The sequence below is a fragment of the Rutidosis leptorrhynchoides genome, chromosome 11 (assembly GCF_046630445.1).
Source record: "Rutidosis leptorrhynchoides isolate AG116_Rl617_1_P2 chromosome 11, CSIRO_AGI_Rlap_v1, whole genome shotgun sequence".
In the NCBI taxonomy this organism is placed as follows: Eukaryota; Viridiplantae; Streptophyta; class Magnoliopsida; order Asterales; family Asteraceae; genus Rutidosis; species Rutidosis leptorrhynchoides.
Window position 1 is genome coordinate 330,545,435 of NC_092343.1, and position 14,711 is coordinate 330,560,145.

Sequence of the window (14,711 nt, forward strand, 5' to 3'; positions counted from 1 at the left end):
GTGATGATGAATGGGCATTTTTTGAAACACTAAGCAAGGGTTCTAAAACCCAAGCTTCGGTGAGTCGGAAAGAATCCATTCCAGCCCGAGTTAGCCACATGGCTAACTCGGATGGACCTTCGAGAACGGTAGACCAAGTCATAGACGAACTTAGGAACCTTTATTTTAACGGCCCAAACCAGGGTAGTTCTTCTAGTGTTATGCAGGTTCAGGAAGTTTGTGGGATATGTGGCGACACAAATCATTTTACACACGGGTGTAGAATGATAGCACCAGGGATGGAAGAACAAGTTAATGAATTCAGGGCAGAAAATACGATCCATACTCTAACTCTTACAATCCATGTTGGAGGAATCATCCGAATTTCAGTTGGAATAACAACAATCACTTAATGCTAATCAATTGCAAAATTCCAACAATCAACAGAGACCACAAAACAACTATCAAGGGAATTATCAACGTCAGTACCCTTATCAGAATCAAAACCAAAACCGCAATTACCAGAACCAACAACCAAATTCATCTCAAGAAACTCCACCGGCACTAGATGAAAAAATTGATGGTTTCATGTCGGAAGTGAGAAAGATGATGGAGTTGCAAAACAAATCCATTAGTGCAATTGCAAAAGATGTGGGTAATGTTGCGAAACAGAAAGTTTCAAGAGATCCGGGAAAGATTCCAAGTTACACCGTGTTGAATCCAAACCATAAAGACAAAGATCCCAATCAAGGTGTAAATATGGTGGGTACGTCAAGGAGTGGAAAGACCTATGACAACAAGGTTTAGGTAACAAGAAAAGAACCAATTCAGCAAGGTTCAGGTAAGTCTCCTATCATTATTAATGAAGAGGGTGAAATTGATGGGGATGATGCTTATAAGAATTCGGAGGATTTTGGGGTTGGGTCAAATGTATCTAAAACTGAAAATAAAAACATTGAGAAAAAGGATATGGACGTTAATACCATTCCTTTTCCTCAAGCTTTAGAGACACCGGAAAAATTTCCTTATGGAAAAAAGGGACCTAAAACTGAGGATATGTGGGAAACATTTCAAAAAGTCCAAATTAACATCCCACTTATCGATGCTATTAAACAAATCCCAGCAGATGCCAAATTTTTGAAAGATTTATGTGTGCAAAAACGAAAGCTTAAAGCATCAGTTCCCAAGAAGGTGAAGTTAACCGAACATTTAAGTGGGGTTATTCGGGTACACTACCACCTAAGTTTAAAGACCCCGGGACCCCGTTAATACCGGTTACAGTAGGAAATGTTAATGTGAAGAAGGCTTTACTAGATCTAGGTGCTAATATTAACATCTTACCCTTTAGCCTAGTTGACCGATATGAGTTAGGTGTAATAAAAAATACGGATATCATTATCCAATTAGAGGATCAATCGATTAAGACACATAGGGGTATGTTAGAGGATGTAATAGTGAAAGTAGAGGACCTCTATTATCCCGTAGACTTTATAGTGATGGACGTAGAGGCACGTAGGCGGGATACTCAACCTACAATTATTTTGGGGCGACCATTTTTAGCGACCATTAATGCCCATATTAATTGTAGGACAGGAGCCATGGATATATCATTTGGGAACCGTAGGATGAGGATTAATATCTTTAGTTCTTTAAATGTGCCTTATATCCAAAATGTTTTTAGTGTAGATGTGATGGATGACTTTAGAGTAGATGTGATTGATGAGCAAGTAGAAAAGCATACTCCTCATTTGCTTAGTGATAACTTAGTTGACTTATACTATGTAGGAGAAGAGGATGACTTAGAGGAGGAAGAAGTGAGGGATTTAGAGAAGGCCTTAGTTAGTACCATGGATGCTAGGTTACCACCATGGACTCATAAGTTTGAGCCCTTGCCTAAGATCATAGACACCAACACTAAGCCTTCCTTAGAATCCCCACCAACCTTATAGTTGAAACCATTGCCATCACATGTCAAGTATGCATTTTTGGGTACTAACAGTACTTTGCCAGTTATTATTGCTTCAGACTTGACAGGTGTACAGGAACATGATTTAATGGAGGTGTTGAACAAGTACAAATCAGCGTTGGGATGGACAATAGCGGATATCAAGGGGATAAGTCCATCCATTTGTATGCATCGAATTGTAACTGATGAGGAGGTGAAACCAATCAGGGATACACAAAGAAGATTGAATCCGAACATGTAAGAGGTTGTTAAGAAAGAAGTGTTAAAGTGGTTAGATGCAGGGAACATTTTCCCAATCTCAGATAGCAAGTAGGTTAGCCCCACTCAAACGGTCCCAAAGAAATTAGGAATTACCGTAGTTGAAACGGAGGATGGTGAGAAGATCACAACTCGTCCTGTGACGGGTTGGCGGGTATGTATCGATTACCGAAAACTAAATTCAGCTACTTATAAGGACCACTTTCCCTTACCGTTTATTGACCAAATTGTTGAAAGGTTGTCAGGTCAAAAGGTTTATTTTTTTTGGACGGGTATTCGTGAAAGGACCCGTTCATATACATTATAAACAATTCACAATAGTTGATTACATCGCGAGGTATTTGACCTCTATATGATACATTTTACAAACATTGCATTCGTTTTTAAAAGACAAATTTTCTTTACAACAAAAATTGACGGTATGCACACCATTTCATAATACATCCAACTATAATTGACTTAATAATAATCTTGATGAACTCAATGACTTGAATGCAACGTCTTTCAAAATATGCCATGAATGACTCCAAGTAATATCCTTAAAATGAGTTAATGCACAGCGGAAGATTTCTTTAATACCTGAGAATAAACATGCTTTAAAGTGTCAACCAAAAGGTTGGTGAGTTCATAGGTTTATCATAACAATCATTTCAATATATTAATAGACCACAAGATTTCCGTTTATAAATATATGTACACTCGCAAGTGTATAAAATTATTCTATAAGTTGTAGGCACCCGGTAACAAGCATTAACGTTCATGTTTTACCCTCTGAAGTACACCAGATCAGGTGTGTTTAAAATAACCTCGAAGTACTAAAGCATCCCATAGTCAGGATGGGGTTTGTCAGGCCCAATAGATCTATCTTTAGGATTCGCGCCTACCGTACATAGACAAGTAGTTTAATGTTACCAAGCTAAGGGTATATTTCTGGTTTAAACCCACAAAGAATTAGTTTTAGTACTTGTGCCTATTTCGTAAAACATTTATAAAAACAGCGCATGTATTCTCAGTCCCAAAAATATATATAAAAGGGAGCAAATGAAACTCACCATACTGTATTTCGTAGTAAAAATACATATAACGTCATTTAACAAGTGCAAGGTTGGCCTCGGATTCACGAACGTATCAATATTGAGATTCAATATTGCAGGAAAGTACGTAGACGCAACGGAGATGATAAACACTAGATTGACCTCACGAACATACCCATGAACCATACCCATCACTTCCATAGCTATAACCCATAATTTCCTTAGCTTCGACTCATTCAAAAAACTATTTTGAAATCACTCGGACATCACTCTGTCGTAATATTTTATGTATACTAATAATATCTTGAAATAATACAGAGCAAATATTTATATATATATGTAAATCGATTGAGAGAGTTTAGAGAAATATATTTTCAAGTTTCTATGAAATAATGAAACCTATTGAATTCTATTTATAATAGATTTTTGAATTATTAAAGTGAATTATTAAAGTATGAATTATTAAAGTGAATTATTAAAGTATGAATTATTAAAGTGAATTATTAAAGTATGAATTATTAAAGTGAATTATTAAAGTATGAATTATTAAAGTGAATTATTAAAGTATGAATTATTAAAGTGAATTATTAAAGTATGAATTATTAAAGTATGAATTATTAAAGTGAATTATTAAAGTTAAAGTAAAGTAAAAGTAAAGTAAAGGTAAAGTATAGTAAAAGTATAAAAACTATGTATGTATAATACGCGTATAAATATATATAATATTAATTTAAATCGTTATATATATTTAATGAAATAAAATATAAATATCGTTATATTTATTATACTGGTTAAGTAATGAGTTGTCAAAAGTGATTCTAGATATTTATAAAAGTTTAATAATAAAGTTTTTTTTTTAAACTGAAAACGTTTTTGTACGTTTGAAAATAGATTAATAGAATATTATGGAAACCAATTCTCCACTAGCTTTTGTCTAACTTTCGTAAATGACACTTTTTATTTTTATTTATAAATAGCTTTACAAATTATTCCGAATATCGTTAAGAGGAATAGATTTCTCAAATCATAGTGGACCTCTCAACAGAGACTTGTAATCATAATTCAATGTTTCTGATAATTCAATCATTTAATATATTTTTTTTAATTTCGTCGATAATCATATTGAAACAAATATGTTCATATAAAGCATTATACTTTTAAATACTTTGTTGACATTTTCAATTTATAACATATACACATATACATACATATTCATATATTTTCATTTAATGGTTCGTGAATCATTGGAATTTGGTCGAGGTTTAAATGAATGTATAAACATAGTTTAAAATCCTTGAGATTTAACTTAACAAACATTGCTTATCGTATCAGAATAATATAAAGATAAAGTTTAAATTTAGTCGAAAATTTCCGGGTCGTCACAGTACCTACCCGTTAAAGAAATTTCGTCCCCGAAATTTGATAGAGGTCGTTATGGCTAACAATGAGAATGTTATTATGACGATTATGAAGTTTTATCATGTCTAAGAAGTATGGATAAAATAATTCGATTACTCAAAGCGTATGAGGGAAGTTATCGTAAATGAAGGAAATAAGATTATAGTGATTCGTCATATCTTTTGACGTCATCACAATTGATCTCCGAATTTAAAGAAAATCTTTGTAATCTATGTTGGATTTGATGCTTCGGTGATTAAGGAGATTATGATTCTCTTCGAATTAATACGATAATCCATCTTGATTTCTCTGTCGGGTATTTCACTATAAATCTACCTCCTTCGTTTCCTTACAACTCACACCTTCTATTCTTTCTCCCTCAACTCATATTTTAAAGTATTTGTCAATATGCTTCATCCAGTACTGATTCTCGATATACTCCTCACTTTCATATCTGTCGTTCTTCTTTTTCATCTGCCTCCGGAAGAATCTATTTACTTCTACTATACTCTCGGTTTTATAGTGTTTTTAGTTCTTCCGTGTCTTTATATTGCTATATGCATCGATATATACGGTTTATAATTTTTGGGTGGTTGTTGGGTTTTATATCTTCCCTTATATTTCAAAGCCCCTGCTTTTGTCTTCTATAATCATTGACATCCACAGTTAATGCTCCCTTCTATTTGCTGCGATTTATACTCCAATTTTTATTTTGGAGTTTTGTCCTTTCGTTTCTTCTTCTTGCGATTAAGCAACGTTTTTAATGGTCCAGTATTCGCAGATATGAATTTCAGAATGAACATAGTTAATGTTCTAAGAAGGAAATGGTAATGGCACGATCTTGATTTGTTAATTTACCAGAATACCCTGAAAAGACCGAATCATCAAGAAAATATATTCTTGATATTTTTAGAGATTAAATAGAATACAAGAGTCGTATAACATGGAACATGATGATGGCATGGTCTGTGAATCGTCATGTCCCATTAGAAACTCAGCATGACTTACTGTAATATAATCACGTTGATCAAGTGTCATTATATTATACTAACTCATGCTTCAGTTCCCAACACTACTTCAAAACATTCATAATTTAAACTCGAAAGTTTATAGAATATAGAAACTAATAGTTTCTTATATGATGTAACACTGATAGCGCAAAGAGATAAATGACTTCAGATAAGATTAGTTGTGAAAATATCTTCAGAAATATCGCGGATATTTATAATGAAAGATATGATAATATCTTAGAATTTCTAATATTGATGGATGATGATGAAGATTTGTCTGTAAAGGTTTAGAATAAAGAGTAAGGTATTCGTTAATGACTTTAGCAGGCACTGAATCATTTGGATTCTTTGAAGGCAGATTTAGTCTTTGTGATTTGTCCACAGCCTCCTTCATAGTCTGTTCAATCCGTTTTCCAGTTCCAAACCTTCTCTTTTTCTCAGCTTTTCCACCTTACTATTCTTTGTCATCAAACTTTTTACTGTTAAGATCGTTTACAGTTTTTGATGCTTCATCAGTATTTCGAGAACTAGTTCACAGTTTAAGGTGTTTTTCAGAAACTTCACATTCAAAGTATATAAGTCCAGAAGATAGACACATATAATTGTTGGCGTAGACATGCTGCGAGATTTCAAAATACTGATTGCTAATTTCTGATGATTCATATGGCAATTCTCGTTACAAGATGCAGATGAGTAAATGATGGGATTTTGATAAATATAAAGATTTTTCGGAAAGTCAAAGATCAATGAAGTTGTTAATAAGTTTACTGCTTATGTGGCGAGATATGAAAGGTTCCTCGGTAATAATGATGAAGGGGTAATCATTATAATAAGGCTTATTCGAATGAACAATTGAAGTTGGTTTGCTGGAGTTGTGACAAAATCGTCTATTTTTAGAAGGGATTGAAAAGTTATTTTAGCTAGTAAATGCCAAAAGGTCTGACATGGATACATGTTAAATTATGACTTTGGTTTCAAGAGTTTTTCAGGTACGTAACTGTGGATAACATGTGGTTGGATCATCATCTCGATTGTTCATTATTTGAAGTGTCTTCAGGTATTTCGAAGGGCTTGAACACAGATTATAATCGTTAATATACATACAATGTTCTAACACAGTTTTGAAGTTAAAGTATAGCTTTGAAAGATGTAAGAATCTAAGAGTGATGATATCGTTTATAACTTGAATTGAATTCGGCGATTTCAAAATCAGAATATGTAATTAGATTTTTGAATGAGTATGGTTGTTTTGATTTCTATAAAAGAATGTATATTGTTGTGAAAGTAGGGAGTATAATGGATGATTTGCTGAATCAGATTCGAAGAATGTAACATATTAATTGTGAATTTATATATCTCTCGGGTATTAACTACCCGTTAAAAAAAATGTCACAATTATATTTTGTACAAAAGAATTTTATTACAGTCTTTATGGAAATATATGTGTATATTTCTTCAGATGTAATATAGATTTAATGAGTTAATATTAAATTAAACTCACTTGATTTATGGTTAAGGCTAGGATAGATAATTTCTAAACTTTAGAAATTACATAATCGTCGTAGAATATTTTCCCAATGAAGTTATGAATCAATACTTCATCGTTGTGGTATTCCTTAGTATCTACAGGGCGTATGACGTCGATGCTCATGGGACAGATTGTGAAGTTGAGGTTTGCGATGCGGTTGTTGTTGGTGGTGGTAATGGTACTGTTGGTGTTGCTGATGGTGGTACTGTTTATGCTGCTGGTGCTGCTGCTGGTGTTTGTAACCTTTGCACCATATTCTCCAAAGCCACTACCCGAGCGCGAAGCTCGTTGACTTCTTCTATTACACCGGGGTGATTGTCGGTTCGGACGAGCGGATAAATAAAATCTAGAATTTGGCGTAGTATGTAATCGTGACGAGATACTCTAGAAATAAGAGAGAAAATGGTGTTTCGGATAGGTTCGCCGGTAAGTGCTTCAGGTTCTTCGCCAAGAGGGCAATGTGGTGGATGGAAGGGATCACCTTCTTCTTGTCTCCAATGATTAAGGAGGCTACGAACCCATCCCCAATTCATCCAGAATAGATGATGACTAATTGGTTGATCCATTCCGGTCACACTGCTTTCGGAACTTGAGTGGGATTCCATTTCAGAATCCGAGGGACTTGAACTAATGACGAATTCCATTTCGTACGATTGAATAAAGAATTTTTGGATATGAAATGATTTTCCGGCTATCGGGTGGTATTCTAATTATATAGAGCAAAAGGTTTCGTAGATTACGGAGGAATTTACGGAATATGTCAGGCAAAGTTTACAGTAACAGATACGCTAAGATATGAATTAGCAGATACGCTAAGATATGAATTTTGTCTATACACTATTCATGCAATCAATGCAATAAGATGTGTCTAGACTAAGAATGATAAGCAGGTAATTTCTGACAAGAATGATGAGCAAAACTTTTGAAATGCAGACACGGTCGAAGTCCAGACTCACTAATGCATCCTAACGACTATCAGTTAGACACACTAATGCAGACCTGGTTCGCTAAGACCACCGCTCTAATACCAACTGAAAGGACCCGTTCATATACATTATAAACGATTCACAATAGTTGATTACATCGCGAGGTATTTGACCTCTATATGATACATTTTACAAACATTGCATTCGTTTTTAAAAGACAAATTTTCTTTACAACAAAAATTGACGGTATGCACACCATTTCATAATACATCCAACTATAATTGACTTAATAATAATCTTGATGAACTCAATGACTTGAATGCAACGTCTTTCAAAATATGCCATGAATGACTCCAAGTAATATCCTTAAAATGAGTTAATGCACAGCGGAAGATTTCTTTAATACCTGAGAATAAACATGCTTTAAAGTGTCAACCAAAAGGTTGGTGAGTTCATAGGTTTATCATAACAATCATTTCAATATATTAATAGACCACAAGATTTCCGTTTATAAATATATGTACACTCGCAAGTGTATAAAATTATTCTATAAGTTGTAGGAACCCGGTAACAAGCATTAACGTTCATGTTTTACCCTCTGAAGTACACCAGATCAGGTGTGTTTAAAATAACCTCGAAGTACTAAAGCATCCCATAGTCAGGATGGGGTTTGTCAGGCCCAATAGATCTATCTTTAGGATTCGCGCCTACCGTACATAGACAAGTAGTTTAATGTTACCAAGCTAAGGGTATATTTCTGGTTTAAACCCACAAAGAATTAGTTTTAGTACTTGTGCCTATTTCGTAAAACATTTATAAAAACAGCGCATGTATTCTCAGTCCCAAAAATATATATAAAAGGGAGCAAATGAAACTCACCATACTGTATTTCGTAGTAAAAATACATATAACGTCATTTAACAAGTGCAAGGTTGGCCTCGGATTCACGAACGTATCAATATTGAGATTCAATATTGCAGGAAAGTACGTAGACGCAACGGAGATGATAAACACTAGATTGACCTCACGAACATACCCATGAACCATACCCATCAATTCCATAGCTATAACCCATAATTTCCTTAGCTTCGACTCATTCAAAAAACTATTTTGAAATCACTCGGACATCACTCTGTCGTAATATTTTATGTATACTAATAATATCTTGAAATAATACAGAGCAAATATATATATATATATATATATGTAAATCGATTGAGAGAGTTTAGAGAAATATATTTTCAAGTTTCTATGAAATAATGAAACCTATTGAATTCTATTTATAATAGATTTTTGAATTATTAAAGTGAATTATTAAAGTATGAATTATTAAAGTGAATTATTAAAGTATGAATTATTAAAGTGAATTATTAAAGTATGAATTATTAAAGTGAATTATTAAAGTATGAATTATTAAAGTGAATTATTAAAGTATGAATTATTAAAGTGAATTATTAAAGTATGAATTATTAAAGTATGAATTATTAAAGTGAATTATTAAAGTTAAAGTAAAGTAAAAGTAAAGTAAAGGTAAAGTTAAAGTATAGTAAAAGTATAAAAACTATGTATGTATAATACGCGTATAAATATATATAATATTAATTTAAATCGTTATATATATTTAATGAAATAAAATATAAATATCGTTATATTTATTATACTGGTTAAGTAATGAGTTGTCAAAAGTGATTCTAGATATTTATAAAAGTTTAATAATAAAGTTTTTTTTTTAAACTGAAAACGTTTTTGTACGTTTGAAAATAGATTAATAGAATATTATGGAAACCAATTCTCCACTAGCTTTTGTCTAACTTTCGTAAATGACACTTTTTATTTTTATTTATAAATAGCTTTACAAATTATTCCGAATATCGTTAAGAGGAATAGATTTCTCAAATCATAGTGGACCTCTCAACAGAGACTTGTAATCATAATTCAATGTTTCTGATAATTCAATCATTTAATATATTTTTTTTAATTTCGTCGATAATCATATTGAAACAAATATGTTCATATAAAGCATTATACTTTTAAATACTTTGTTGACATTTTCAATTTATAACATATACACATATACATACATATTCATATATGTTCATTTAATGGTTCGTGAATCATTGGAATTTGGTCGAGGTTTAAATGAATGTATAAACATAGTTTAAAATCCTTGAGATTTAACTTAACAAACATTGCTTATCGTATCAGAATAATATAAAGATAAAGTTTAAATTTAGTCGGAAATTTCCGGGTCGTCACAATTCGGGATACAACCAAATACCTATCCATCCAAATGACCAAGAAAAAACAACGTTTACGTGTCCATATGGAACTTATGCTTTTCAGCGAATGCCTTTTGGTCTATGTAACGCACCTGCTACGTTTCCTAGGTGTATGATGAGTATCTTTTCGGAACTAATAGGTGAGTCTTTAGAGATTTTTATGGATGACTTTTCTATTTTTGGTAAATCTTTTGATATGTCTTGACATGTTAGAAAAAGTGTTGAAAAGATGTGTTCAAACAAATTTGGTTTTAAGTTGGGAAAAGAGTCATTTCATGGTAAGGGAAGGTGTTGTGTTGGGACATGTTGTGTCAGAACGGGGATTTGAAGTTGACAGGGCAAAGGTTCAACTTATTTCAACCTTACCACCACCGACCAATGTTAAGGGGGTTAGGTCATTTTTGGGTCATGCGGATTTCTATTGTAGGTTTATTAAGGACTTTAGTGTCATCTCGAAACCATTATGTAATTTATTGTTAAAGGATGCACCATTTGACTTTAATGACCAGTGTAAGGAGGCCTTTAGTACCCTTAAGAATAAGTTGACCGAGGCACCTATTTTGCAGTCACCCGATTGGACCAAACCCTTTGAGATTATGTGTGATGCAAGTGACTATGCCGCTGGGGCGGTATTAGGACAGACGGTGGACAAGAAACCGGTAGTTATATATTATGCTAGTAAGACCTTTTCGGATGCCCAATTGAATTATACCACGACTGAGAAGGAACTGTTAATGGTAGTGTTTTCATTAGACAAGTTTAGATCTTATTTGTGAGGATCTGAAGTTGTAGGTTTCTCGGACCATAGCGCATTGAAACATTTGCTAGAGAAAAAGGAGACCAAACCTAGGTTGATTAGATGGATTTTGTTGTTACAAGAATTTGACCTAGAGATATGGGATAAGAAAGGGGTAGAGAATGTAGTGGCGGACCACTTGTCTAGGATACCCACGCCACCTTTTGACCCCGCTAAACCGATCCAGAAAAATTTCTCGGACGAGTGTTAGTTTAGTGTTGCGCAGGTGCAGGTACCATGGTTTGCTCACATAGTCAACTATCTTGTCACAAAGAGGGTACTGGAACAATGGAGCAAGCATCGAAAGGATTACTTCCTCTCTCAAGTAAAGCATTATATTTGGGATGATCCGGTTCTTTACCGGATTAGCCCGAATCAAATCATAAGAAGGTGTGTTGCGGAGGATGAGCATCGTGATATATTAGCTCATTGCCATACGTTTGCATGTGGAGGGCATTACGGGATGAAAAGGACCGGGTACAAAGTACTTGAATCAGGTTTTTATTGGCCTTCCATTTTTAAAGATGCATGTGAATATGTTAAAAATTGTGCCCATTGTCTAAGGATTGGGGGAATTTATAGACGGAATGAAATGCCAATGAACCCAATATATGTTTGTGAATTTTTTGATGTTTGGGGATAGACTTTATGGGACCGTTTCCGTCTTCTTTTGTGTATGAGTACATTCTAGTGGCTGTTGATTATGTTTCTAAATGGGTGGAAGCCGAAGCCACTAGAACAAATGATCACAAAGTTGTTTTAAAGTTTGTCCAAAAGAACATTTTCTCAAGGCATGGAATTCCTAGAGCTATTATTAGTGATGGGGGTTCTCATTTTAAAAACTCACACTTTGCTAAATTATTAAGGAATTATGGGGTTAACGATCGTATTGCTACACCTTACCATCCACAAACTAGTGGGCAAGTAGAGGTGTCAAATAGGGAATTAAAAAGAATTTTAGAAAAAATGGTAAATCAAAACCGCAAAGATTAGTCCCAAAGACTAGACGATGCGTTGTGGGTTTACCGTACTGGTTTCAAAACCCCTATTGGCACCACTCCTTACCGACTAGTTTACGGTAGGGTTGTCACTTACAAGTTGAAATTGAGCATCGTGCAGAGTGGGCTATTAGACACGTGAATATGGATATTGATGAGGCATGTAAATCAAGGAAGTTAGCACTTTCAGAATTGGAAGAATTGAGACGTGATGCATTTGAAAGTTCGTGACTTTATAAAGAAAAGACAAAAGCGTTTCATGACAAAAAAGATCATCACAAGGGAATTTGCTATGGGTCAGAGAGTATGGTTGTTTAATTCGAGGGTTAAGCTATTCGGAGGTAAATTGAAGAGAAACTGGGGTGGTCCGTATGTCGTTATGAAAGTTACTCCATATGGTGCAATTGAAATTCAAGATCCAAAAGGTGGAAAGCCATTCTTAGTTAATGGGCAATGTTTAAGGATTGCTCCGAATCCTTCACTTGATGATATTAAATTAGTTGAAGCGGTTCACTTTGAACCAGAGGAAGTTCATCAACTTAAAATGATTCGGTCCGGAGAATCAAAGAAAAGTGTTGATAAAGAAAGTTTTGATGCATGGTTAGATGAAAATGTTAGTATTAACCATGTGCCTAATTATGTTACTTGGGATTATGATGGGCAATTTGATGATGCGCCCGATGATGTTTCGGATACGGTATCCGAGGTTATTTCGGATGAATGTTTTGATGAGTTTTATGAAGATGTTTTAGTAGATGAAACGGTTCAACGCACACCGGTGACCCTTCGACAAGAGGATGATCCCGGTGAGATATTATTTGAGTTAAGTTTCATTGGCGTGTTACCCCATTTTTTTAATAATCATCGTGAATTCAAGGTGATAGCCGATTCGGGGTCTTCGATAAATATCATGCCATATTCGTTGTACAAGGAATTGTTTCATGAAAAGTGCTCGATATGTTCGTTGAAGGAATCACACTCAACGATTACACTTGGCAACAACACAAAGTGTAAGGCGTACGGATTACTTCAAAATGTGATTATTAGTATTAAAGGAGTTTTCATTGAAGCACATTTCACTATCTTTGACAAGCCGATGGATGAAGAAGTCACGTTGTTAGTGGGGCGTGGTTTTATTGCAACCGCGGGTGGTCAATTAGATCCGGCCGCGAGTGTTATTTCTTTTGAAGGTGGAAAGGGCATGTTTCGATTTTGTAATTCTGAAAATATGAGATACCCTTCAGCTTATATAGTTGAACGAATGTTAAAAGATGATTATCTTATGATGCTAGGTGCACAAGTGGAAGAAGTCAATGAAGAAGTTAACGAAGAAGAGAACGATGATGCTATAGATATGGAAGAAATCTATCAAAGTGTTGAGTGTGGGGGAAACTTACCCGACCAACGCTTAAATTCCGAATTGAGTAGTGATGAGAAAGAGGTAATGTTGTATGAGTCCATGAAAGAAGGGTACGAAGATTTCAAGAAGGCTCATGGCGATTATAAGTTGACCGAGAAGATGTTGTTTGAATTGAAACCGGAAGAAAGAAAAGTGCCGTTAGAAATAATTGAAGAGGAAAAGTCATTTCAATTTTATTTAGAATGACAACTAAAGCGAAAGAATGATGAAGGCACTAGTAAAGTTGAAACAGTTAGAGTGAAAACGATAGAAGAAGTACCGAAATAAGATGAGAAATCGGAAATCAATGTGGATGAAATTTAAGAAACACTTGAGCATATATGGGGAAAAGAACAAACAGAGAAATTCATAAACAACACGAAGACTTCTTTTGTTGATGATGAAGGATGGACAATTGAAGTTACCGGGTGAATTTTTTCGGTTGTGTGTCGATTTTGGAATGAAAAGACTTACACGGTGTTGTTAGATTCGGGTGCAAGTGTTAATACGATGCCAACCAAAATTGCAAAGTCTTTGGGAATTCGAGAGTTAGTTCGTACCAATATGGGGATTCGTTATGGGAATCAAATGGTGGATAAGCCAATAGGAATCGCGGAAGATGTTGCTTGTATCATTCATGGTGTTGGGACGAGGTTTCTTAGCATCGGCGGGAATGTCGTTGGATTTTGATACGGGAACGCTGATTATCAAAGATGAAGACATAATGCTCACTCTCGAGCATCAATTTGGATATGAATTTGACTCTAGCAACAACGTAGTCGATGATCCCGAAGATTGCTAAGCATGGAAGAGGAGTCGAGTGCGCGACTCCAGAATAAACACGCACAACCTTGTAAAGTTTTTAAGAGTTTCTTTTTATTTTTATTATTTTATTTTTGTACATACGGGCGAAATTCGGACAAAATTTTATGAGGTTGATCGGGTTGGATTTATGTGACTATCTCTATCTTAGAGCATTGAGGACAATGTTTTCCTCTAAGTGTGGGAGGGGGTCAAGACTTAGTCCCGAGTTTTTCATATTAAAATAATTTAAGTTTTGGTATTAAAAAGTGTTGGTATTAAAAAGCATAATATAATATAAAAAATAAAAAAAAATAAAAAATATAAATGTACTGTCCC

The 14,711-nt window shown here is 34.3% G+C and overlaps 1 protein-coding gene across 1 annotated transcript; it reads left to right on the plus strand.

The window, feature by feature from the left end:
* The first annotated feature begins 2,033 nt into the window (after window positions 1–2,033).
* LOC139875755 (uncharacterized) lies at window positions 2,034–12,403 on the plus strand. Its single transcript, XM_071863058.1, has 6 exons — window positions 2,034–2,182; window positions 10,635–10,767; window positions 10,861–11,037; window positions 11,407–11,671; window positions 11,818–12,143; window positions 12,257–12,403. Exons 1-6 carry the CDS (start codon window positions 2,034–2,036, stop codon window positions 12,401–12,403), a joined length of 1,197 nt encoding a protein of 398 aa, XP_071719159.1.
* The last annotated feature ends 2,308 nt before the right edge of the window (window positions 12,404–14,711 follow it).

Excerpts from the sequence above, each read along its gene's own strand:
- LOC139875755 (XM_071863058.1), top strand. The coding sequence starts at position 2,034 with ATGGAGGTGTTGAACAAGTACAAATCAGCGTTGGGATGGACAATAGCG. Across the intron at positions 2,183-10,634 it reads AGAAGATTGAATCCGAACAT|TTGGGAAAAGAGTCATTTCA; the intron begins GTAAGAGGTTGT and ends TTTGGTTTTAAG. Across the intron at positions 11,672-11,817 it reads GTACAAAGTACTTGAATCAG|ACTTTATGGGACCGTTTCCG; the intron begins GTTTTTATTGGC and ends GTTTGGGGATAG.